General features: G+C 41.2%; 1 protein-coding gene across 4 annotated transcripts in view; it reads right to left on the bottom strand.

Annotated features, from left to right (window-relative positions):
• Nucleotides 1-27858, bottom strand: part of LOC141964115 (6-phosphofructo-2-kinase/fructose-2,6-bisphosphatase 4) — a 53756-nt gene that overhangs the window by 13337 nt on the left and 12561 nt on the right. For 2 of the 4 annotated variants that reach the window (XM_074914088.1, XM_074914089.1), the window contains exons 1-12: nucleotides 24545-24692; nucleotides 16730-16846; nucleotides 12443-12539; nucleotides 9942-10008; nucleotides 8666-8740; nucleotides 7725-7781; nucleotides 7274-7395; nucleotides 5445-5652; nucleotides 4725-4871; nucleotides 4067-4171; nucleotides 2301-2430; nucleotides 1887-1949 (exon numbers count right to left, since the gene is read on the bottom strand). In XM_074914088.1, coding sequence (XP_074770189.1) covers nucleotides 1887-1949; nucleotides 2301-2430; nucleotides 4067-4171; nucleotides 4725-4871; nucleotides 5445-5652; nucleotides 7274-7395; nucleotides 7725-7781; nucleotides 8666-8740; nucleotides 9942-10008; nucleotides 12443-12539; nucleotides 16730-16846; nucleotides 24545-24650 — 1294 coding nt within the window. In that variant the 5' untranslated portion in view covers nucleotides 24651-24692. Of the gene's footprint in view, nucleotides 1-1886; nucleotides 1950-2300; nucleotides 2431-4066; nucleotides 4172-4724; nucleotides 4872-5444; nucleotides 5653-7273; nucleotides 7396-7724; nucleotides 7782-8665; nucleotides 8741-9941; nucleotides 10009-12442; nucleotides 12540-16729; nucleotides 16847-24544; nucleotides 24693-26087; nucleotides 26171-27858 lie in introns of those variants that run through there. The other 2 variants (XM_074914092.1, XM_074914091.1) reach the window with 2 other exon arrangements.

The following is a 27858-nucleotide window of genomic DNA, read 5'->3' on the forward strand; positions in this document are numbered from 1 at the left end:
AGACACACTTCCACAGAGACCTCTCAGTCCTTACCACCACCTCAGGTTAGAATCCGAAAAAAAGTATCATATGGAAAGCTTTAAATATAAACTAAAGGGACACGAGTTACTCCACAATAATTACAATGTGCAGCTCATTTTAAATTACCAACGTGCAAGTTCATACCTACAGCAAGACGCAGTTTATCTTTCCTGAGTGCTCCCACACAGACCACCACTATACTGGATTGTTGGATAAAAGTCTAATTTATCCTAATCCAACTGTCAGGCCATAACAGATGTTCCTCTACTAAAGATCAGACATGCAGGGTGGAAATGATGCTTCAAACGCCAGGAAGAGCAAGCCCCTAAGGGAGGTGCTACCCTAGAACAGGATTAGCTGGAAGGTATTAAACACACACGTTTGATCCTGCACCCTGCCTCACTGGAGCCAAGTGACACATCAACTTGAAATAATGCTATAGATTATTACTGTATAAATAGTTTACACAGCCCTTGTATTTTCAGATGGTCAAATTCCAAAAAGTAGGTCGACTGAAATGTGCTAATCAGACATATGTATCAAGCACTTTAAAAAAGAACTGAAGTCAAAAGGACAAGGACCGTACTTCACACCACTTTTCCTTCCTCATTTAATGTCTCAGTAAACACTGCAAACATGCAAACCCTCTTAAAATTTATGAAGTCACCCAACTTCTCACAAAAAAAAACAACCGAAACCCAAAACAAAACCCATCTCAAAACAAAAACCACTCTGAAAACAGGCTGAGACTACCAAGTCAAGAGAATGCAGTTTCAAAAAAAAAAAAAAAAAAAGAAAAAAGTTTTAACTGTTCTAAATCTCTATTTTCAAAACACCAGCTTGTCATGCAAGGCTAGAAACACCAGATGTCACCAAAGCACAGGCAGTTATTACTTACTGTAAGAGGACACCTCAATTAAATGACAAAAATCTCTTCAGACAGATTTCCCAGTAACAGCTAGTTACTTTGTCTCAACTTTATTTGACACTTAAAGAAGTACAGGTCTAGACTGCTGTTTTTCAAAGCTGATAGTCAAAGACAGCTTTGCATTTCTGATTAATAATTCGACTAGGATTTTTTGACAATCCATTTCCTGGTAAAATGTGCAGATAGTTCTCTGTCTATAAATATCTTCTAAAGTGTGATATTAGAAGATATAATTAAACCATCACAAAAAGACAATTAACAGCAGGCACGTGTGAAGATGAGGTTGAAACACACACAAAACTTAATTAGCAATCAGCCTAAAACCCAAGAAGTATGTGTTACAACCCATACCCCCCACTCTACAAGCTAGCTAAAGCCCCTGAGCTAAGCACTGATAATAGCTGCTGGCAAACAACGCCAACAACAATAAACAAGGTAAATTCATGTAGTCGGGGGAAAAAAATACTTCAGGAAAAGAGAACAGAGTTAAATTTAAGGGTAAGGGGAACCCTTCGTAAAATGATAAACTTACATAAATGTAAATTTGCCTGTCTTCTAAAAAGCAATACCCTCAAATACATCAATAAAAATTGAGATCTTACTGTACCAGATGTGTAAATGGCACGGGTTTGCCAGAAGAAACAGCAAATGAACTGAGTACAAAAGAAAATTGTCCCCTAGCAGTTACAGTCACTGGTATTTTCATGCCTTCACTAATACATACATATTTTCTGGCATAACACAAAGCCAGTGTAAACCAAAGGATTCACTGATTTTAACAAAGCTGTACAGGCATACACGCAATGTCAAACGTAATTGTTCAATTCTATTTTGAAGCAAAATAAATTTTAAACGTGCTTTAATTTAAATGCTTCACAAACTTTACACAGACAGCATAGTTAGATTTAAATATTATATATACTTAATACTACTCACCATAAGCCACCGGGGTTAGCTTTAAGACAGTATGCAGTGGGCACTTCAGGTAAGGCAGTTGTTCTGAGAAATCAAACAACAAATTACATATGAAATATAGATTACAAGAACACTAACTTTTCTATCATGCTACAGGTCAACCACTTAAATGTCTTTTTATCTGACAGCGTATCTGTTTTCTTTCCTAGCATGCAACAGAGATGCTACTCAAACAGAGCAAAAAGCAAACATTACAGATGAGGAGCAGCTCAATAAAAATCAACTACCAAGTCAATACAAAAAATTATACTTGCGTACTTGCCTAGCACAGCCACCCTCTGATGATAAAGGGAATTGTTAGAACTTACTGTTTGGAATGGTAATCAGTAAATTTTCAAAAAACAGACCATTTGTAATGTATCAAGGAAGGCTTACCTGCAGGCTTGTCAAGAAAATACGCAAGCAAACACCGCATGACAGCTTGGTGACATATGACAAGCACATTTTCCTGCCTTTCAAGTTCCATAATTACTGGCTCCAGTCTCTGAACAAGATCTTCATAGGACTGGGCGGGGATGAGAAATACACAGCACGTTAAAAAGGGAAAACTCTTTGAAGAGTATATGTATATACAGTGGATCTTACTTTCATATTAGTCATCTTCTAAATGTTATATTGGTGCACAGACACATATTGTAGTAATAAATTTTCCTGAAATTAAGAACACAGTTCAGGTCTTCCAGACTATCGAAGAGCATACATATAACAAAATAATCTCCCTGATGGAAAAGCTTTATTAAATTAGTCACTAGGATCAAAAATTTCCACAAAATACCTAGAATTTAATTCACAGCATCTGCAGGCGCACAGGTTAAGTCTTGCACATTATTTGCCATACCACATCTTCAAAAACAAAAATCTGGGAAACCCAGCCTACAGTCAGCGTACAAAGACTTCACAAAGTGTGACTTGTTCAGGCTGCCCTTTGAAAGCAAACAGTGGGTTTGATGAACTGGCCTGGCGATGGCAGCCGCCATCCCACCGGCAGTCACAGAGCGAGGCCGGGTTTCTCTCGCAGCCTGCACAGCAGCACACGCACATCAATCTGCTGCTGCGGGTGCACACCAGGCCTGCCACCTGTGCACCCTTACGTCCATTTTCACGTGCAGACACCATGTCCAAGCCGTGCCAGGCGCGGCAGAGCGGGGCGGCGCGCCCGGCAGGCCGTGCCCACAGCGGAGCGCCGAGGCCCTGGGCCCGCGGCGGGCGTGGGGCTGCCCGGCGGGGAAGCGGCACTGCTGACTCGGACCCTGGCAAGGGAAACCCAGCGGTCTCCAGCGAGGCAGTGCAAACCCCTGCGACAGAGAAACTGCCTTTGACAAGGCGATGAGGGAGTTTGATGTGTTTGTTACCATCCTAGAGGATGGCATCGGTTGAAAAACAAACACTCCTTGTTCCAACGGATGAGGAGAACTTTGCAGCTTAATGACTGCCTCATTAGTAAGACGGGGGTCGCAGCCGCAGGAACACTGCTCTTATCACAAGCTGCTCTTTGCAGAGATGACTCCTGACTGCTGAGGGAAGAGCAACACAGAGCCCCGCTTCCTCACGGCACAAACAGCGAGCAGCTGGTCCAATTACTCCTCCGCCCTGCTGCCCTCACCGAAGCCTTTCGCACCCACGGGCAGGCCGTGTGACCATCTGGTAATTGCCGCACTCTAATGGGTTTGCTTTAGAAAAGCTGTCAGCAAGTTATTTTCCCAGAGGCAAGGAGTTTATTAAAGTGAAAGACCAATGTGGCTACAGATTTCCCCAGCATTTCAGCCGGAACCGCATGCAAAGCAGCCATTATCTACAGCAAGGATGAATAGCAAAAGGAGATCTTGGCAGTATGTTCGCATATGCAATAGTTTGAAGCCTTGCAATCATTCCTCCTGCTTTATCACTGCAGGACCAGCATAGAAACGATGCCCACAAGATCAAAGCTCTCAGCTGTTTTTCTAAATCTATTATTTTTCAAGCCCTGAATCAAATGAAATGGTCTGGGCTCAGTCCTTGCAAGCTCCTATGGGCTATCCCCTGGAGAAAGGAACAACCTTTTTATTAATTTCAAAATTTATTTTTTCCTTCCAAAAAGCCAGTATGCATGTGTTCAAGGAGACAAGGAAACCTTTCACCTTAGGAGAGAAAAAATAGCATACCTCTCCTTTAGGGTATCTGTATCTGTATTTGTCTTGGTCTCTCAGTGCGAATTCAAGCGGATAATTTTCCTGTATTTCTTCATATGTCATTTCTTCACACACTCCCTATAGGTGATAAAAATACTTCTTAAAAAATAATTTATTTCCAGCAGTGCAAAAAGCAGATATCACTCTTAAATAAAACCATATATAAATTGCATGTTGTTCTTTTGGCAAAATGGTCACAGAAGATGAACAGGAAACTCTTGCTGGATTCAGATGTGATTAGAAAGAATCATTAGATCTGTCGAGTTACATATATGGGAAAGCAAGGTCACTGAGCAAGGTCATATTTTATCTATTGCACCTGCTTTTATCTATCTATCTTACAGATACAGTTGGAAAGTGCCAACTAGCAACATCCACCTATCAAAATTTTCATAGCATCATGAAAATGGGGAATGTTTTACTGGGAAAGACAAACCAAGGCTAAATTAATTACAGCAAAATTTAATAAAGCATTTAGCATTGTTAACAGGAATTAATTACAATCTTCCCAGCCTCTAGAACCAGCTTAAATTACTTCCTATCCTATAAAAGGCATATCGTTACAAAATTAAGTACTTCCTTCATCCCTAGCAAACAAAGCAACTTATTAGACATTTAGAAAAGAACTTACTGCATCTATCTCATTCAGAACCTTCCACTGCTCATAAGGCACTCCCAAGGCTTCAGCAGTCTGAATTGTCCTTTTCATCTGGCTGGTCCAAACTTTCAGATCTTTGATGTTTTGCTCATTAATAAACTGTGCCAAGCTTTTGGCAAACTGAAAGAAAAACCATGAGACACTGGATGAGGGCTCAGAGCCAACACACTCTGAGTTCAGTTTGGAACACACCGGCTCTAGCCTCTGTAAACTCATTATAACTTTCCCAAAAGGCTCTGTCAAAGTTTTTGCTAAGAAATACAACACATTCTATTAAGCCAAGAGGGATAGGAGAGAGACAGAAAAGAATACAAGGAAGACACAAGTTTTCTGCAGTACTTATCTTTATGTCCAGGGATTTTCCTTTTAGCTTTAATTTGTAAACCTTCCCAGTTATCCAACAAGTCAGGATTTTTGAAAAATACAGTTAAAAAATGAAGCCCTCTTGACAACAGCTTTGTGTAGGATAGAAAGGAATTTCAAGCAACAGAACGACAGATAAAAGACCATGTACCAAATCACAACACACAAAGCGTGTCCATCCAGTTTCCACTACCCACACACACAACTAAAAAAACCCTTCTTAAACATGTTAAGAGGAAAAGGGTGTAGAGGAAGAAAGCTGTGTGCACAAACTGCACACGTGCATAGATACACACAAAATTCAGTCACACTTGTTCAGGAGGTACATACTTCTTTCCCTCTGACAGACAATCCAGGATCTCCTCCTATTCTCCCTTTGAGATTGAGTTCACTTTCTCCATGTCGACAGAGGTAGATTGACCGAGGAGTCACATGGATATTCATGAGGTAGTAGACAATCCGGCTCTGAATGTGATCCATTACTCTGTTTACAAGGTAACTCCTTCCAACATCCATAATTTTAATATATGAAAGATCCCTTTCATGAGCAAACAAAAAAAAAAAATAAGATTCCACATAGTTTCTATTAACATGTATCACAACCTTCCCACCCTCTCCCTCATTATAAAACAAAGGGGCAACAAGCCAAAGCAATAAACCAACCCTCCATTACCCATGGAACATTCATTAGTCCTAAGAAACAATGCAATACTCCAAAGGTACTGGACAAGCTCTATTCCTTTCACATGCAAACTCTAATACCACTTTCTTTTTTGTTCCCTTGACTTGTACCAGATCTTACTCTTGGAAGAATACAGCCCTCCCACTGAAAGGAAAATTCAGTGGAGTCATTCAGCTGTGGCAGCTTCAATAAGATATCCAGGTATTTCATGATACTAGATGTTTTTCTTCCAGGCTACAAACACTTCCCCCACAGCAAGTATTTGTCTGATTGCACCCAGGGGCCAAATGGCAGGGTCACTATTTACCCATCTGTTAACCCTTTCAGAAAAAAACTATAGCATTGGAAGGACCAGGGACTAGCCTGAAGCAGGAAATTCTCTCAACCACTCAATCAACAACTATTTATTAACAGTGCTGTAATTTTCCCCATTGCTACCTTATCTCAGCATCAGACAGGTTATAATTTCAATTTTCAGTGCTTATCCTTTCTCATCTGAGCTATAATTTCAGAGTAGCATCTAGTTTAAAGGAGAAAAAAAGTCTAATAAGCTGAAAATAACCACTGTTGGTTTCACTATCGGTTTTTGAGACATCACACCACGATAAAGCAAGAAAACTTATAACAAAACCAAATGGAGGTGACGAGAAGCAAGCATCATCACCTCATCTCTGATAGTGTTCTTTGGATTTAATCATTACCCAGGCACAACCGTTAGGTCCATCACAGAAATTACATGCATGAACTGATCTGACTGAAGCAGCTTCGCACTGCTTACACTCAATTACATTAAAATGCAGCTCAGCCTTCCCTACAGCACAGGTCCTGGGACAAACCAGGAGCACCTGGCATGAGTGCAGCTCAAAATCTCACACTGAAATCCTGGACTATAGCAAGAAAAACAGGGCTCCTCTTCACATGGTTCATCCCTACCTTACTTTCAAGTGTTGAAAGTGAATGAAAAACAGATGAATGCTTTGGCATGAGGGCAAATAATCTAGCTAAGAGTTTCTCACAGCCCTGCATCTGTAGGATAATTTGCAAGCACAAATAAATAAATTTAGAAGTCACATTTTTAAGACTGATGTGTTCAAAATTCATCTTAGCCACACAAATAAATTAAGTCATGCTTACAAATCCCTTGGGTCTCCTCTACCTACTAAAAAAACCAAGTAACAACCAAACACTACAGGAAGTCTGGAATAATTTCTAAACGCTGGTTCTAGCGCTGAAGAATCATACCATTCTCCAAGTGGGAAAATCAAAAAGAATATTGTCCCAGAGTACTCATTAGCCTACTTTCCTCAAGCAAGCAAGTTTCCAGGCTACACCCCCGGAGTAACTCACTCTGATTTGCCAAAGGAAAACCATTAAAACATGACTAGAAAGCCCTAATCCCCAATACAGGATGCTCCATCCCCTAAGAAAACATCATAAAATAACCCAGTTGTAATCACAGTATTATTTTGTCACTTACTTGTCAAGAGTTTCATCTAATGTCTCATAAGAGTTCTTGTAGCACTCTATTCTTTTCATAAAGTCTTCTGTTGCTTCATCATTACTACAATCAACATAGTCAGGACTACCCAGCTTCACTTGCTGTTTAAAATAAAAACAGGAAAGTAGTAATGTACATTTCCTTCCCTTTTTAATTAAAGTTTACTGAAATAGGAACAGGGGGGAATTCTACACAAGAATTTATTTTCTGGAAGTTAATTAAAATCTATGTAAAGCAAAAAGAGCCATTCTTCACAGAATTAAACTTCTGAGTTAATATACACATGGACAGGAAAATAAATTAAAACTGTTCCATTAATGGGAGTTAATTTTTTTTGCTATTGGAAGTTCTTACAACATACTTCTAAAAATACTGAGCCACTTTAAACTTCTTGACTTAAAGCAGTTAAAGCAAACTTTCCTATACTCACCACAATGTTTGCAGCAATGACCTCTGGATCTACGCATACTGACTCAACAAAAAAAGTCTTCAGTCCAAATGGGAAGTCAGGTGCACAGAAGGAAGGAAGAAGGAAGATGCGTTAAAATGCCTCTAGAGACTAACACACACAGGCAGCATGTTGCCCAGTTCCATGCTAACCCTTTTTTAAGAGAACCATGTCTTCCCTCCATTTACTCAGATGGTTTCTCCAGACCCTCTCATGAGAAATTGTTGGCTTGCCATTCCCTGAAGCATCATGCTCTACACTCTTTTCCCCAACAAGGCTTGCAAATGGAAAAATTTTTCAGGAAGAAAAATTTAGCACGGAAGTGGAAGACATAAATGCAGAGGATGCAAGTTCAGCACACAAACGTAACTAATGCTTCTGAAATAATTATTTAGAAGCTTTTCCACTAATGGAGTAGCCTAACAAAGAGGTTTGTGTTTTGCTGTCTCAAAGGTCTATGAAGATGCAAGTTTAGAGGAAATGAAAGATTACTGGAGAACAGCTAAATGCAGAACAATCCTGGACAGAAGGCAAAAAGTCACAGAAAGTTTTTGGTTTGTACAGAACTAAAACAGAATTCCCTATGTGTTTCTGCAGCAAAAATCTGAACTGCACCAAGAACCGTATTTTAAATAGCTCTTGCTGACAGTACACTCAGAACTACAGGCTCAGGGTGACAGAATTGAAGCCACAGCACAGAAGAGATTAGCTCCAAGCAGTACAAGCATTAAAGATGGTAAAAATGAGGACTGGGTGACTTAATCAGAAACAATTCTTGAGAACACAAAATGCATTATCGACTAAACATCTAGGAAGGTTGTGGCTTATGCTAGTGCACTTCATTTGGAGTACAGATAAGGGCAAAACTATCACTGCCTTACTTGTCCAGGCATTAGTGCAGAACTCCTTTGCTTCTGACTCACCTTATATCCATTTTCTTCACCAAATTTGTAAATAGTTTCTCTACGTTCTCGAGTTGTGTTTGTAGCATCAAAGACCTGGGAATAATTACAGGGGGGGAGAGAGAGAGAGAGAGGAATTAAAAAGGCATCATAGCCTGTGAAAAGCACTGTGTTAGTAACAACAAAAATAAGGGTTCAAAGCCCCTCAATGTGAAGGAAAGCAATGAAAACACTTCCCCTTCCCTCTAACCCACAACTTAAACATGCTTAACAAGAATACAAAAGACATTCCTATTTTACACACGTGATTTTTTAAATACTAAGAGAGTAGTATTTTGAAAGCACTAGTAGCAGAACACTCTATTTGGGAGACGCAACCAGAATTTAAGCCTAACACATAACACATGACAGAATCTTCCTCCTGGACTGTATCAGCATTAAATACCAATGCACACGTTTTTAGTAAACTTACAGTACACAACAAAGTTGCTTCAATCAATATACTATTCAAAATGCAAGTGTAAAACTCTTAAAGGGCAGAAGATGTGCAAGACTTGCAAATCCTGCCCATGAATTACAAGATATATGCAGCCATTTTTTTACAAACTTACATTTAGCTCGGAACAAAGCAGTGCTTTACTGAAGTATGAAGTTTGTTGAAGTATAAAGTTTAACTCATGTCGCCAGCAGAACTTCTAGTTAATGGTTTTCCCCAATTAGTTTACGAAAACACCAGAGTTGTGTGAGTAGTCTTAAGACTACTTAAGACTACTTAAGTTACGCAAATTAATGCGAATATGGAATGTCAGCAGTTGAACAGCTGATGTTTTGCATCCCATTATTAAATACTCAGATATGCAGAGATTTACTTTGAGTTTCTCCTGCTCTCTTCAGAGATTTCTCATATCAGTAACACGGCTGCCAGGCAATACCCAGGCCGTTTTTTGTTCTGTAAGCCTCTACTTCTCACTTGAAACACTGGACTATCAAACAGAAGCACAAGTGCAACCAAAACAACAGATGTTACATTATGTAATTTGGAGAGAAGGGGGACATTTTTCTTAGTGTTACCCTCTCCTGGGTTAACCCCTCAAATCACAAAGGTGGTTGCTTAATATGGCATCATCACCCTGGACTTAAGTGCTTCTTTCACTGGAGCAACAAGGCAGATCTAACATCTAAAAAAGTCCAATATACTGAAGAGATATTGGAATTACTCAGGCTGTATATTATTCAACAGACACACACTGTTTTGTAGGGAAGCATCTCAAGAATGTGTCTTCAACAAGAAACTTACAGCCACATGCCCGTTCTCTTCACTGAGGTACTGTCGGACGTCATTCAGCGCTGCTAAGGCACATTGTCTTAAAAATGAAAGAGAATAAAACTAAAATGCCAGTTTAAGTCATTTTATTAAAGCACTTGTGTATTGTGATCAAAGTGCCCTGTGTAAATGTTAGATAATCTCACTCAAAATCAACCAGCCCCTCTCCACAAAACATGGGAAAAACCAACAGAGGTCAACCAAGCTATACTAAGGAAACACGGTCATGGCCATCTGCCTAAAAAAAGACCCGTCCAGTGCTCCTCTGTGCAACTGATACAACTATACATCACCATAGAATACTCAGCAACTTCAGTGACCAGGATAAACTTTCACTGACCTAAAGTAACACCACTGACTCATCCCTGCAACTGTATTCTTTTCTCAATTACCTGTTCACAGATATTTGCTTATTTTGATTCTCAAAGAGGGAAAAAAATAAATCAGCTTAAGGCTTTTATCTTGTGGCCCTAAATTAAAGTGGATACTAAGCTATTTTTCAGTAATCTATTTATCTTTTTAACAATTGTGTAAAAATCACTTATGTCAAAAAAGATCTGTTAAAACAGAGAGTAAAACAAAGTTAGCATGGAGTATTAGGGACAGAGGTGAAAATAACATTCCACTGTAGTCACCAACCAATATAATTATTATAGTACTGGAGACTGCTGAGGACACAAATACCAAAAAACCCCACCCCTTCATACTTTACATATTGTGTTAAATCTGGTCAAGAATAAATACATTTGCAACTTTCCTATTTCCACAGCATTAGTATTATCTTCAAATCCATTATGATTTCTAACACATAAATAATACCGGAGGGCAACATTAACATTGTACACTATTTACTCATTAGTAGAACAAAGCCCCATTTATTTCCAATAAGGACAGTCTTTTTGCAGTACCAACATAATAACCTGTCCCTTTCTATGCATGACTACTCTGTTTTGACATCCAGACTGAAACGCGTTAACTCTTCTCTTCATTTTCCATATTCTGCATTCACAGCTTTAACTTAAAAGAAAAATAAAGGCATTTCAATCCTGCCAGTATTTCCACATTAGCATGGTTAATAGTCAGGAACTGTGATTCATCAGCCAAGTCTTCACTAAATCAATATAAACCCTCTTTAGTCATTGCTAACTAGGCAGATTAGCTCACACAGCCCACTTCATGTTATATCCACCACCATTTAGTCTAATAGGTGATACAGAGGCACATTAAAACGTTTGGCTCTGCCTCTAAGGAAAAAGTAGGGGCTTGCAAGGCTAATGCCACTCATATCTGCTCTTCAGTCTGAAAAGATTAGGAGGTTCTTAGACAAGTTGTTCTCCTTTGAGGTTAGCAATAACCAGTGCTGCTGAAGGAGAAAGGGAAGAGAGGGGACGAGCAGAGGGACAGCCACAAAAGAAAGTCCAGACAGTAGGGAAGTCCAGACATTTTTGATGCTTGAGCTGAGGCACTTAAGAACAAAACACTCTGTATTTAAAGTAGCCTACACAAATTGTATTTCCATTCCTCTAAAATTTCTGTTCCTTCTCATTTCATAGTGCACACTCTTAAAGTTTTCTGAACATACTAAAAAAAAGACAGTGAATGGTCAAGAAAATCAAAAGACCTTCCCATATGATCTTCTGTAAGAAAGAGGCAACTCCCTCTTACTCTGACCTTCTCTTCATCTACCCTTTCTTCTCAAGGTCTTTCCTCTACATTAAAGCACAGCCTCTTTCCAGGCAAGTGGGGAGTCTCAAGTGCTTCATATGGGCACAGATGCTCACCTTGCTTTGCATAGTATTAGCAAAACATGGCAGTTTTCAAGGTAGTGCCCTGACTGACTGCATGAAGCACCTGCATGGTGGCCAGGAAGAACAATTTCAGGAGGAGAATAGAGAATAGTAGTGTTTCATTCTCATTCATTTGAATGGATAATGACAAATATGTTCAAAGTACTCCAGGTGAAAAATTCCAGTATGCAGGCCAAAAAGAAAAGCAATTATGTGGAGTTTTTTTTCTTCTTTATGATACACATCAAAGCTCTAAAATGGCATTTTAAGAGCTAGACAGCAGAAGAGTCACTTCTATTATCTGATACCTTACAAAAAGGTAAGAAAAATAGTAACAATTTGTTAAAACTGATTTGTTTTGAGTGAAAAAATCCTGGAGTAGCTGCAGGAATAACAGCAGTCACTGCCTACTGAAAGGTAAAAAGCAATCAAGTATTTACCTTCTCTGCATTTTTGATGCTTGAGATGAAGCAATTCAGAAAAAATACCCCAAATTTTAAGCAGCCTAAACAAACCACTTTTTCACCTTTGCTAGAATTTATTTTCCTTGCAATTTCATACTCCAGTCTCTTAAGGATCTTCTTGAGCATACAAAAATGAAACTTAGAGCAGTCTCTAAGAGCAAATTACACATGGTACCACTTTAATATAACTGACATTGTGTAGTCAAACAGATTCAAAACTTACTTCCTGATTTTCAAGCCTTCTTCATTGTCAGGCAGGAAGAATTCGAAAGATTTATACTTTTTCACCAAGTCTCGACGATACTGACCAACATTAAATTCTGCCAAGAAGAAACCAGTGTTAGTGGGAAGTAACCATATTCATATAAAAGGACAAAAGTTACGACAGCTTTGAAACTAAACTACCTACAAGGATAAAATGATTTGCATGTACAAAGTCAACATATCATACTGATTCTTGGGTTTTGCGGGGGAACGGGGTTGTTTGTTTTAAATGCAAAGACAACAACAAATCACAGAGCCGGCAAAAGAAATTTGGTCTGTAGGTAGCTTCAGTGGAGTCACCTGGCCATACTGCTGTGCCTCTGTCTGCCAGTTTGCCTGAACAACAAAAAGAAACTTTTTTCCTCCTTCACAGGGGTGGTTCAAAGTCTATTTCAGTAGTCTACAAAAAAATGCTAACAATCTAGCTTTTTTCTTCTGTGTATATGTACAGTAAAACAGTATTCTGATAACAGCTCCCAAGACTTCCAGCTCTTATTTGAGCAAGGAAAAGTTCTAAACAGAACTATCCAATCATGCTTCTGAGAAACAAAAACTTAAAATTCAAGTTGTGGAAACATTTTTTCAGAACTGTGCACAAATATTTCTATTTCTTAAGGATCAGAACACACTATGTCACAACCCCTGTTCCATTTATTTTTAAAAAATGCTTGAATTGTAAAAAACAACAAAAAAAGACCAAACCACACATTAAAAAAAAAATCAGCGTAAGTACTGAACGTCATCTTACTGTGATCTCGTAACAGTGGTCAAAGAAAACTATTCCTTATCTGGGCAAAGGTCCATAAAGTCTATGGCCGTACACGTGTCACAATATTGGATATGGGATTAGGCAAGGCTGTTCTGTTTTGCCACACAGCAGACAATGACACTGTACCCTAATTAAGTTCATTCGACAGCTCTGAAAGTAGGTCTCTGAAGTGCAATTAATGTTTAACTTGTTTCTGACCTATAAGTTTTCTATGCTGAACTGCAAAGCCCTTTTTTTAAAACATTAGATCAAACTGAAGTGTTCTGTTTGAGAAAGGGCCAAGGTATAACTACTTGCCAGACTTCATTTCTGGAAAGAGGAAGAGAAGTAACAGACACAATTGCTGTGTTGTAACTAAGAAAAAAAGACATAGGATAAAAGAGCTCAACCATCAGCCGCTGTATATAGACTGCTGTTGGGATTGGGGACAGAGGATAAGTAAGCAAATACTGTTTATCCCCCCAAAAGTCAAGTTTTGTTTGAATTCAACAACGTTGATGTAAATTTTTTTGTGGTCAACTGTATGACACGGATTTAAAGTCCAATCCAGGTTATTCTGTGACAGGTTTAATGAGCACTGGCCATTAGTGGCTACATGAAAAGATGGCTCCTTGAAAGAAAAACAGAAGATGCGAGAAGTTCAGATGACCAGTGTTGACCTTTAAAAATTAAAAATAATGAATTTCATAAGAAAGAATAGTTACTGCAAGAGAGTCATGCACAGTAAAGGAAAAAGTGCTAGCTAGCGGAACAATCTTTAGCATCCACCCCTGTGGAAAAGTTTCACAAAGCTAACTGGTATCACAACTACCACACAGTCAGAACTATTCCAAAAGTGTCCCAAAGTTTAGTATCTAAAAACCACACTGCAACACAATTCTATTCAGGCATCTAATTGACCTCATTTCCTTGAAAAAGCCCAGACAAAAGTCCTTTGTATTTTTAACCATGTCACATTCTAAATGACAGAGGATTTGGAAAGGAATAAAAGAAAACAACACAGAACTGATGGCTGAAATGATTCAACTACCGTGAACCTTGGGCTATTTACCTCCACCTTCCGTTCTTGAACTCTCCAGCTTGCTACATGAAGTTACAGCATTTATCTTTTCTCTGGTTTACATAACCTCATAATTTTAATCATCTGTCTTAGGGAATAAAAACACTTACTATATTAAGCACACACTAATTTTAAGACATTAAAAGCCAAAGGGTAGTGTTAGGGACATTCGATACTTATCATGTATCGATTCAGTCCCAATCAATTGGAAGCATTAGACAACGTGTCATCTATTCCCTCAGTCAGTGAGGTTTTTAAAATTGATTTCAGCTTCAGTAAAATTGCATTACTGATGACACAAACAACAGGAAGGATCTGTGGTTTTCCAAAAAAATCCAAAGTCACTCTTTCTAACAAAGACAAACCATAAACAGCAACCTATGATGGAAGCTCATATGGTAACTTTATGTTGCATATTTTTGTAAAACTAGGCAGCAATGCTCAATTTTTTATTAAGCACAAGTGCATATTTTTTCTGATGTGCTGCTCACAGTAGGCCCACAGAACTTTTCCTATAACTGAAGCAGACCACCCCTATCTATTTTACTGGGATATAGTCAACCAAGCATGAGCCAGATGTGGACAGTATCTTGTTTGTTGATCAACACTGGATTTCTGCTTTTTAAAGTTCCCATAGAAAAATGTTCAACACAATGACATACATAATATAGCTACATAAATGTATGTTAGATGTGTCTCTAACATACAAGCATAGTTATATCACATACATTTTATCAGCTTGCATATAGGCTAACCTATTAAGATTGTTATCCCGTTTCAGCCTAATGAAGTCCCTAAATATGATACGGCTCATCAGAAGGGTTATACTGTGCGAAAAGTCAAAACTCAAGTAATCATTTAAATCCTGTAAACTTTCATAGTCAATATATCCTCCATAACATCTCATCTAAATAAAGCGCATTAGACAAGTTTCTAAGAGTTTAACATACCAACTCAAAAAGTCCTATATCCTAGATTCTATGTCCTAGAATCAAAAGAGTTTAGATGTACACCTAGAGCTACTAGGAAATACATCTCTGAATATCCAGCCAAAGTCTACACTTTACTATGATCAAATGTTTAATGTTGTTTAAATGATTAACTAGCCGTAACTATAAAGCTACCATTACTGCACCAGACACAGAATCACAGAACGCAAACTTTACTTTTTCTTCTACAAAGACAGAGAAGAAGGCAGGGAAGATGGCTGCTCAAAATCTCAGATGGAATTAGTTCTTGTTTACTTCTTGATCTGGCCCACAAGATAGCATAGGAGCTTGGGATTAATGTAGGACAGCCAGGTCCTTAGCATAGCCTATCTGAACCATCATTTCCCACTCAAAACATATAAAGTCCTTAGGAAAGTGGTAACAAGTGGCTGCTTCAATTTCTTAGGCTCTTAATATTCACACAAAGAGCTGTAACTCATTTCACAAATGCAGTTAAACAAAGAGTTACACAGAGAACTACCCGTTGCACAAGATTCACAGAATAAAGAAGATGGAGAAGTCAGAACTTTCATAGAACCACAGAATGGTTTGGGTTGGAAGGTCCCAACCCACCTGCCACAGTCAGGGACACTTTCCACTGGCCCAAGTTGCTCAAAGCCCTGTCCAACCTGCCTTGAACACTGCCAGGGCATCCACAACATCTCTGGGCAACATCTTCCAGTGTCTCACCACCCTCACAGTAGAGAATTTCTTACCTGCATCTACCCTCCTTCAGTTTAAAACTGTTACCCCTTGTCCTATCCCTACACCCCTGATAAAGAGTCCCTCCCCACCTTTCCTGTAGCCCCTTTAAGTACTGGAAGGCCACTATAAGGTCTCCCCAGATCCCTCCCTTCTCCAGGCTGAACACCCCCAACTCTCTCAGCCTGTCCTCACAGGGGAGGTGCTCCAGCCCCCTGAGCATCTTCGTGGCCTCCTCTGGACCTGCTTGAGCAGGTCTTTGTCCTTCTTATATTGGGGGCCCCAGAGCTGACACAGCACTGCAGGAGGGAGAGGGCCTCTCACGAGAGCCACCTCCCTCAACCTGCTGGCCATGCTTCTTTTGATACAGCCCAGAAGTGTTGACTGCTTGTCCACTTGTAAATGAGATTCCCTTTCAACCACATAAAGAAATGAGAAGGGAAGAAAAAAATTAAGGACAGCTAAAGAACCAGAGTGTTAAGGAACAAGAGCAAAAAGTTGATTTAGGCACCTGGCAGAACAAGGAGGTAAATGAACAGTCATCAGATTTTGATTAATTAACATCTAAATAGAACAGAAAGCCTGCATATGGTATTGCTTAAATAGAAGTTAACAAAGCAGAAGGATTTTAAGTAGTCAAACTTGGCAACATAATTACTGGGAATTAGGTTTATAAAACACCTAACATCTGCCCTGTCCTGATGTAAACAAAAGTAAATCCATTACCTTTTGTAGGCACTCCGATCCAATTCAAATAGCGTGTCAGCTTCTTCGAGATGTAGGTTTTTCCTCTTGCTGGGAGACCCACCATGACAATCAGAGTAGGGCAATTGGTCATACATACTGGAACAGAAAACCAGAAAACTCAGATTTACCATTAACGTTCCCACAAAGCACAGGCTTACATTGTGGCGGAAAATTACAACCCGTGTGCTCTCTCAGGCAGTGACCGTTCAAGCAGCTCATGCACTGTGTCCCATTATTTCAGGGGGTTTCTTCACGAGTACAGTGGACCTGACCAGTTTTCTTATGCAGTGCTGAATTCTGAAAGGGCGAGCCAGTGGTAGTGCAATATACAACATGTGAGTTGTATACAGGCAGAAGACAAGAAACCTATGTATTTGTATACATGTTTTAGGACATACAAAAACAATACAAAAAAAGGACACTGGAATCTTACACCCCTGTGTACCTCAGTTCAGTGCTTGCATTGAAAGGAAACAGCAAGGTGTACTGAATTTTCACATAATTTTTAAATCCTTAAGACAAGACTTCAACACTGCAACCTTTTCTTGGTTCTGAGCGAGAGAAGCATGACAGGTGCAGCTCAATACATTACAGTATGACATGGCATTCACTATATTATTTGTCCTTTACATATTATTCACACAAAAATATCTCTTGAAACAGAGCTCATTTTGACTGGTTACTAGGCATAAAGTACAAGTATTCTACACGAGTACAATAATCTGATATACAAATATACATAAATACTCTTAATCAAAGCCAGAGTGTTTAATTAAAAAACATCCAACACAAGGATGTTGAAGGAGTTATATGTAAAAACTTAAAACCTTGAGGCATTTCCTTTCAAATGACAAGTTTTTGAACATTTTAATGGCACGACACTATGGATACCTCGCATGAATCTATCACAGCTACAAGGAACTGCCTAAAAAGAAAGAAGGTATTAGTGGTGCAAAGATACCACCGGCTCCCTCCATCACCTATTTCAAAGGGAATTAATTTCTATACAATCCACATGTGCCTCAATCTCCTCAGTGTCTTGATGGAGGAGGCGGCAACTCACTCCAGAAGACTAGATCTCAGTGTTACACCATAAGGCATAACTAAACTGTTGTAGAAATCACTGTGATTGCCCAAGATTCCCAAATCTTGGATTGACAAAGTCCCCCGTCCCACAAAGTCACTTGTATAAATCTGGCACAGCTACTCCACACAGTAAACCTCAAAAGAACAGATTAGCAAAGAGAGATGCACTCTCTTAAAACGCACATAGAAAAGAAAAAAAAGCAAACCACAAACTCATTAAAAATACACCACTTTTCATGAAGAGAGGAGGCAAAACCATACCTCAAACACATGAAAGAGTCCACTACTCTATGTAATGAAAGTTACAGGGAACTGAATGCAAACCAAAACAGATCTGTGCAAACACAGCCATATCTCTAAAAGGACAGTGATAAAAGCCCTCAGAGTAAGTTCCTCTGTGCAGAAGCTTATAAACAAAGAGGATAATGTTTTCTTGTCCCTCTTCCTCTTTGTCCTAAGTTCAGGACTGTGAACCACCTCTCTAAGAGGAGGAAGGACAGCTCTGGGGAAACAAAGTCTATGAAGTGCAAAGAGTACAGTGTTTACCAAGCATAACAGTTTTGCTTCTAGTTTTAAGGACAATAAAATAAAATATTGAGATGAGAGGAATCCCTGAGCTCCTAGTTTAAGAAAAGACTTTGTTTTTCAAGGCCAGTTTGAAGGGTTCTTCACCTAAAATATCTAGCTCAAGCTTTAAACAATTTTCCAGTGTAAGCATGAAATCAAGAGTTGTAAAAGACAAACCAGGATCTGTACAGAAAGGCTCTGTACACATCCTCAGGTCCACCTACTCTGCACAGAACTGTGCTAACTGAAACATGCTTTTCTGCCCATTCTGGACAGAATTTATCAACTAACATTATACCTAGATCACCTGGTTGGTGGTTTGGGTTTTTTCCTTGTCTTGGGGTGAGTCAAATCTAGCCATCTCACAGAACATTTGACTTTTGGTAGGGTAACAATAAACCTATCCTGAAGCAAAACTCCAAATTTGCAAAACTAAGGACTAGCAAGCTACTGTGAAGAAACCTGCAACTTGCTTAAATAGTTGCTTCATGGATTACAGCAACAACCGCTCTCTAAACTAAATCCTACTGCCTATGTTGGTTTGTAATAGATCTTCTCACTGAGCAGCAAACCAGATCAACACAACTGTAACAACATCCAAGAAGGACGTTTCCTCCCATTGCCAAGCAGTCAGTTGCGAGTCTGGCATGGCTTGCATTTTTACACACATTTTCTCAAAGAAAGTACAACAGCTAGAAAAATTGCCTTTATTAGAGCCCTATGCATACAGTTTAACATACACACCTAATCCGTTACTCTGATCACTCTGTGCACCGCTATTTAGCATGTGGCCATATAGTAGAAAGCAAGGGAATTATCTGCCAATCCCAATCAAACAAGTTGCAATCGTATTCTGATTAGGTGCCAGGCTGACCGAGAGGGCTTTTCCTCTTTAAAGGCAGATACCACTAAGACAGATGTCCTGTGTGCCAAAAGATGGAATATCACCAATTCCAGTGATCTTAGATACTCTGCTTTTACATAATGCCCTTGCCCTGTAAGCACCACTATGCAGTACGTGGTGCTACAGCACATACCAGCGAGTAGTGCTCCTGTTCAACAAGAGGATGCCAGTTCACAATCTAAAATTCAGGGCACTAAAAAAATGTTTGGTGTTCTGGTTTAGATGGCCAACAGTGGTTGCAGTCTAATGCCACTCACACAAGTGTCACTTAGTGACAAGCCCACCTATGCATTTGGAAGTAGAAGTCAAAGGCCCGTTTGCTAGCCAGCCAAAACGGCAGATGTCAACAACTAAATGACAGGACTAAAAATGAAAGCAGACAAAGCAACCGTTTTATTTCTTCTGTATCTCAGCGTAGCATTCTCAACAACACAGGTAAGGCTCAGTACAGCAGACACAGGTTTTTGTTTTCATCCTTACAATCCTGTGTAATTAAAAAAGCTTAATTTTGCTCATTAGCTCAGTAAAAAAGACCAGAACAAAATGCAAAGTTCTGAGGATGCACCAAATACTCAAAAGTTTAAAATAATTCACTTTATCTGACTGAACCACAGCTTTCCCAACACTCACTGCAAGGGGGGAGAAGCATTCATTCCAGTGACAGTATTTAAAATGTCAGTGTCTCAAGACTTACAACTGTCTTTGAAGAAATGTAAGCAATTTTGACATGAGGAAGTGGACTGATAAAAAACCCAAACAAACCACAAGTTAAACATATCTAACTCCTGGAATTAAAAAGCCTCTTTAGTTTAATATTTTCTCAGGGGCACAATGCTCGGTTCCCCTTTTCACAGCACCTCAACATAATTCACTTTACGTGAAAAACAATTTGCAGCACAAAAATAGTTCTACACATGCAAGTTGCAGAGCCAAGGCAGACTCTTAAGTGCAACTTCCTCTCAGTTCCTTTTCACTGGATTGTCTGGTTTACCTGCAGAAATCTCTCTACACAATCTAGCCTTGAGAAAACAAACTTGTTTTTTAATACTGCTTCATGTATTTAACTCCTAAGGGTTTCTGACAGCCCCAACCTGTGGATGTTCTATCGACATTAATTTTGCTAGAGGAACGTACACGTTCAGAACAGCAAAACAAAACTTACAGGATTGTATGCCATCATTTGCTAAAGATGCTCTACGACTTTACTCATTTTTTTAAAAAAGATATTTGTAATATATTCGTGTAAGACTTCATGTTTATAAAGAGCAGCATCAAAAAGAAACATACGTTGCATCCCCTCACTTAGAGGGAAGCACAAAAAACATGCCCAAAATACCAATCACTGAAGGAAAATGGTCAAGTGAAGCGCATTAAAATCAAGTGTTGCCATTTAAGAAAGTCATTATTCCCCTTAAAAATTTCTTATATATTACTGAACAACACAGCAAGTTGCAGCTCAGAGTAGAATTATGACTGCCCATCCTTCTAAAGTTTAAGACTTAACAGTCAAGGAAAGAAGAAACTACCCACTCACTTCTTGCCTCTTAGACTCTATTGTGAAATAACACGAGATGCAGAAGAAGGTTGTGAAACTAAACTGGGACACCGAACAACCTAGATCAGATGTGCAGCATTTCATCAGCCCTCAAAGCTCACATGATCTTGTGAAATCAGACAAGAATTGACATTTTTCAAGTTTGTCTACTACCTAACATATTATAAGCCGTCCCTTCCTTTTACCCAAAATAAGTTTTTGTTTTTTCCTTATCTGTGTTAAATTTTTAAGTCAACTTTTAAGGACAGATGCTTTTTGTATCAAGCTGCTACTGTTAGCCATGTGAAGTTTATGAAAGATTCCTGCTGTTTCTATGGCCTTTGACTCAAGGCCTGTCCTCTGAAATCCCTGTACTATTTAGAGGCTCACAAATATCTTTAATTATAAGTCAACACAACCACCCTTCCAAACAAGGTTAGCCCTACATGGTTCCCCCTATCAGTTCTCCAATTTAACTATTATTAATCCATTTTTTCCTCTTGATCAATGATGACAATTGGTCACCCTTCCTTGCATCCTGCAGGGACGAGTACCCCATCCTGCTGCTCTTCCTGAGGAGCATCCCGCTCCCATACCTGAAGAAGTCCATTATCTTCTAATTTGTCTCTACTCTTTTTGTCCAAATCACCAGTTTCTAACATCATCTTGGTACAAGGGATTCAGAATTCTTATCTGTCCTCTAGCCAGCCTTGTGTCACCAGCTGCTCCTAGCAGCTCTGCTATCCACTTGCTCGGGGTTACCATTCGCTTCCTACAGCTCGGATGCCAACAGCAACAGCCCCATCACACATCCTGATCCTCAGGCTATGGCTGGGTGTTGCCCTTACCTCATCAGCCTTCTCCATCTTCAGTTCCTAGGGTTGGGAGTACAAATACACATAAGCAGCATGAGCGCAAAGGGTAGAGTTCTTTGGAGCAAAGATAATCTTCATTTCATACTTTTTTTTTTTTTTTTTTTTGACCTGATGTATATTCATACTGCTGTACCAATAGCAAATAAAAATTATTAGGATGGCCAAATTCCAACAGCTTTACAGAAACAAAACCGTTAACTGTAGTACAGGGGAAAATAACGTTTAACCACAGGAACGTCACTATTTATCTCTCACTCTATAAAGATCCTCTGCTAGGCTCTCAAAACAACTTTCACTGTAACACACTTTGTTATTTATTTTTTACGTCCATGTTTTGCTATTTAGAAGTCCATGTTTGTAGCCCATTGCTTGATTTACAGAGCTTGAAGCAACCTGACATCCAATGCCAGCCAGTAGCTTTACTGCAACCTATTTATAGACAAAACCTTTTACAAAAGACCACAAAAGATAAGTGGCAGTTACTAATAAAAATCGTGCATTTCTACTGCTTTAAAGCCTTTGGAAGGTCATTTAGAACAGTTACCTTCATTTTACTTGTCTGTAAAAGCCCAGCCTGCTCAGTAGGCTGCATGCAGCCAGAACTCCTCCTTGAAGACCTCATAATGCACAGACTAAAATAAGTAGCCCTTCAAAGCCCCATGACAGCTAAACCCTGGCACAGCTAGCCAGGTTTCTTGTCTCTCAGATAATTTCAGTTGCTACAATTTAGAAAAATCACATTAAAAACAGCTAACACAGGTAAGTCCCTTTGAAGATGTAATCTGCCAAGTCCTCAACTGGAAATATGCTCTATTCTACTCACCCACCTTCCAGAAAGATAAACTAAGACTTAAAGTAGTGCAGATAAAGACCGTCAGCATGAACAAGGAAATAAAAAACCTAACCAAAGGGGACAGAGAGTTCATCATACTTAGCCTAAAAATTCAGAAGACATCAGAGCGACTAGCTTCACTGCTTCCACTGGAAAGCCGCTCTTGAGGACAAGAAATCCACTTCCAACTTGAGCTTATATTTTTTGAACAGTAACATTTAAGCAGCAGAGAAATGGAACAGGTCAACCCAACCCTGCCTGCCCCACACCACCGGGTCTGGGCAGTCCACGCTGAACTGCAGCAGCACAGCTACAGGGCCCGCAGGTCACGCTGCCTCACCAGAGCACGGGGCGACGAGGAAATCCGAGGATAAGGGACTCTGCAGCACCCTTGAACGGGAAAAACTACAAAGCGTTCTCAGTTTGCTGAAACAAGATAGACGGTTTTGTCAAGGAAGAGTAAGTTCTGCTCCTCTCTAGGCTGTTTGCAATTCTTGTGTATTACAAATGACTGTAGACATATCCCAGGTAGAGCTGCAAGAGCAAATGCGGGCAAAAGCAAAAGGATTAAAAAATGTATTTCCAAATCTGTTTTTCTAGCCAAAAGTTTTTTCAAGTATAAGGGGTCTTGGGCATAAAAAATTACAGCAACCTACAAAAAAAACAGATTCGCGAAGTAACTTTTTTTAAGTTATAGTCAAAAGAAGCTAAGTAACTCTGCCAAGGAGACTCTGTACGTCACCAGATTACATGTGACCAACATGCAATTTTGTTCTTGTGGGGGGTTTTTGTAACAGTGTCCGTGTCAAAGCTGTAACAAATGTTATTTTGTTTGGAAAAGAGATGCCACATTAAGGCCAAAAGGAAGCATTCTCCCTAGCGTGTTTACAAGAGTAACTATACACACTTTCTGACCCTTTTCCTACCTCAGCATTCATCTCCTTTTAACACCTACTATTTTTTAGATGCTGGAGTAATTCAGTTCACACAGAAAAGCACGCCTGCTTGCCTAACAGAAACCGAGGAAGTTTAGGCTTTTTTTTTTTTTTTTTTTTTAGCAAGGGCTTGGACCAAAGCAAGACCAGAGCCGAGAGGCAGCAGCCCATGGACGCCTGCCATACCAGCAGAGCCCTCAGCTCTTTCTGTCAGCGAAGCCTCTTTGCATGACAAATAAAAACAATTCCACACGACAAAGCCCCTTTTGTCTGCAAAACTGCCGTGTACTGAACCTCAGTTATTTAAGTTGGGGGGGGGGGGGGAAGAAAAAAACGCGAGGCAAAGTTTGTTAATAAACTATGGTTTACAAACGGTACAGCCAAAGGCTTTAGAGGCTGATGACTTGGTTGGCTGCACCTCAAAATAAGGAAAGCCATTAACTCATACAACAGATGGCCTGATACAGCATTGGCCTTAAAAGAAAAAAAAAACACCTAACAAAAATACAGTGACATTTTTAGGCCTCTCTTCAAGAAGAATATGCTGAACAGAAAGGCTGCTTGGAACCAGAGCGCTTAAAAAAAAAAAAAAAAAAAAAGCAGCCACCAACAAAAGCAACCAGGAAAGATCCTCTTCCCAGCAGCTTTGTTGCCAGCCGTTGGGCACAGATCCAGCAGCTTCGGGGTTTTCTGTCTTCCTCGGCGTTTCAGCCGACTCTCCACGGGGGACCGCGACCGCCTCACCCAGCAGCCCCGGCGCATCAGCCCCGGCCCGGCGGAACCCTCAGACGAGCCTCCGGCACCAGAAGCGCGATAAAGCCCAGGCACGGGCTCGGCAGCGGGGGGGCCCTCCCGGCTCCAGCCCCTCACGCCGCTTTCCTCGCACCCCGCGGAGGCCGAATCGCCCCCGGGAGAGGCTCCGCGGGGTCCGGCTCACCCGCTGCGCCCCAACCGAGGAGGAGGAGGAGCGGCGACGGGCCGGGGGTCCCGCTGACAGCTGCCGCCCGCCGGGGCACGACAGCGCGGCCCGGGCCGCCCCCCCCCGCCGCCACCCCGCTCACCGCCGCGCTGGGCGCTGTGCCCCGCCGGCAGCCCGTTGTCGTAGGGCTCCCAGGTCTTCTGCAGCGGGTTCTGCGTGAGCTCCCGCGCCGGCGACGCCGCCGCCATCCTCGCCCGCCTCCCGGCTCCCACCGCAGTGGCGGCGGGCGGGGCGGGGCGGGGCGGCACCGCCCCTCAGCGCGGCGGGGGCGAGGCCGGGCGCGGGAAGCTGCCGCCGCCCCCCGCACCGCGCTGCGGCGCCCGCCCCGCCCGCACCGAGGCCCCTCAGGCCGGAGCGGGCCCCGGCGGGGCTGCGCTCCTCCCTGCGGCGGCGCCCCACGCCCTCCCTCAGGGCAGCGGCCGGGTCGCGCCGTTTATTTTTCCCCTCGGCTCTTCCCAGCGACCCGCTGGGGGCGGCCCCCGGCCGCGGGAGGAGGAAGACGGGGGTCGGCGGGCAGGGACGGGCGTTTGCCCCAGCCCGAGCAGCGCACCCGCGGGGAAAGGGGCTTTTTGTAAAGCCCTCGAGTAAACGCCCAGGGAGCGTGCAGTGTGTTCTCTGCAGTCATGCACTGAACGATACATTTCTTCCAATTAAACTCTGTTTTGGCCTGAAGGCTAAACTAGTATCGATGCAGAAAACCTTAAATAAACAATAGGTTTTTAACATCTTGTTCAGCTACCAAAAAACAACTGCACAAATTACACTGGAAGGATCCTGTGCTGCAGTGAGAGCATTGGCGTGGCTACATACAACATCTACCTGTCACATCTCCACATCAGCTTTACAACTGAGGGAAAGCCAAGTCCTTAACTGGGCTTAGCAAAGTCCTAAAAGACCTCAATATTTCACTATTATGTACATCTCTATTTTATAGAAGATAAATGCAACACACTGAAAATAAGGGTAGTAAAGTGCAATATATGTTTTCATTATTCACTCTCAGGTACTCAGACATATGACGCTGGCCTAAATACAAATGAAGGTACATACATTATATTTTTATATACATACACACTACTCAAACCGAGCATCTGAGGATCATTTTTAGTTTTTTATTCCATTACAAGCTAAAATGTAGCTTTCTAAACAACCGAAAATCAGTTCTCAGAGACATTTGGTGAGACACCCACGGAAAGTTAGCACTGTTTTTCCAAAATCATGTTTCCTTGACCTGCCCTACCCTCTTTTCAAAGTCGATTTACTTCTCTCAATACTGATTACAGTTTTCAACTGTAGGCACCTGCATATTTTTACCCTAGCATTTTATTCCTGATTTTGAGTTGATAGCCAAAGCAGGCAGCAGCAGAGGGGTTATAGGAGTTACATTACAAGGGTCAGAAAACTGGGAGCAGCTCCAAGGGAATTTTTGAATACTCAAAATCTTCTTGGTTTCTTCTATTAAGTATGTATTTTACTTCCAACAGTTGCCAAAAGAGTTACATGCAGGAACAGTTTAACCTCTGTTCCAGGTTAACCCCCAAAGCCGGTCTCCTCTGTGCACACAGAACATTGCAACAAACAGATCACTGACTTCAGGGTAGAGTCCAGCATCAGGCTGTACCCACCTCACCCCCGATCACAGCGGGACGTGCCGCCACCAGGATGCTCCAGCCTTCTCAACAGCATCTCCACAAAAGCCAGGCAAGTCCACAACAGGTGTAGGAGTAACAGAAGAGATTAACAGGAATGCTGATTTACAGAATGCACTTCTCAGGCTTGTTTTACATACATCGAGTAGAAAACATAAGAAATCCTTCCAGTCTCTAGAACCAAAGTTTGTACCTCCTTTCTGCAAATCCACACAGTGCACAAGAACTGGAACTCCTCTCACACACCTGCCTTGCAGCTGAAAACACTGACCTGATGTTGTTCATACAAGAATAGCGTTTTTCAGAGGTCTGCAGGGTGAATTACCACATTTCTAAATCTTGTCCTCCAAGCATGAGGCAGACCATCAGTGAACTCTCTTCTTGCCCAAGCAGATTTAATCCAGAGGCACCTGCACAAAACTTAAGTAGAGGTTTGTCCAGGTGTTTATAAAGACATTAGAGGTGTGCATGGACACCTGCTAGCCTTTACTCTTGTAAGGTACAGATTTCAGCTAGATTGATGACAAACTTATGCTATTACGTTCTCAAACTTATTTAAGAATTAGGGGGTTTTTTAATAACGTCAGTGCAGTAATGGGCTATTTGACTGAGGACACAGAGAAAGCAAATACAGAAATCTTGTGCCACTCACGAGGTCTTGTTTCAAAACGTTATTTTCAAGGGCACTATATTCAGTTCTTAGAAAAAGACAGAACAAATAAACATTGCTCATTAGATTCCCAATAAGTGCTAGAGATCACCTTCTGCACAATTGTCATCCCCCACTGTCCCAATACAAAGGCTTGAGAAAAGCAGGGCTGGTTCCTGCAGGCGAAGTGCTGGAGACTCAGCTTTGTTCACTACAGGGAAACCACAGATAAGCCTTGGAAGGCTTTTACGCAAAGCTTCTGTTCTCAAGCATTCTTCAAATGCTGAAGGCTCACCTGAAAAAGCACCTCTCTGCAGAGGCAAAGCATGGAGGGGAAAGGCAGTCTTGGCAAAATGAACTGCTGCACAGAAACAGAACGTGCTTGAGCCAAGTAACTGAGTTACACTTATTCTTTTCAAACGACTGATTGACAAGACAGGAAACTCTTATGGTTTAATGCATACTGCAAGTGGTAATTATTTCTGAAACAGGGAGAAATGAAAGAGGAGACTGAACCAAAGCTTTTGCTCGATCATAGAGAAAGCCTACTTTGTGTCTGTAAATAAGCCGTATCATATGGTAACCATATAATGTGATATCTGCAAGTCACTTTCACAAAACTTTTCCCTAGTAAAAATATCGCTTTATAGTCTGCCAGCCTATAAAACATCCATAAACCACCCAACATCTCTGCCTCCTGTCTTTCCCCCATCACTACTCGCGGTAAGAAAAGGTTCAGCCCAGCCCTCAGCTGCCCTCGCCACAGCGGGCACAGCTCACCGGCGCCCAGTTCACAAACCCTTCTGCAGCGGAGCAGCTCCAGCTGGAGATGCCTGTGAAATGACTAGCGGGTGCAGAGGCAGGGCCGGCGGCCCGCGCAAGCTGGGTCACCAAAGGACTCCCCAGACGAAGCCGTGAGGTGTTTCCGCGCCGCACTTACAGCCCTGACCGGGCTAGGACAATATCCTGTTCCTGCTCTCGCAGCAACGCCCCAAGCAGCTTTTTTGGGCAAGTTCCCGAAATACAGAGCACCGCGTTCAAGATAAAAAGCTGCTCAAGCACAAGCTTCCCGCTCCCCCCCCTTTACTTAAAGCAGCC

This window comes from Athene noctua, chromosome 10 (assembly GCF_965140245.1).
Source record: "Athene noctua chromosome 10, bAthNoc1.hap1.1, whole genome shotgun sequence".
In the NCBI taxonomy this organism is placed as follows: Eukaryota; Metazoa; Chordata; class Aves; order Strigiformes; family Strigidae; genus Athene; species Athene noctua.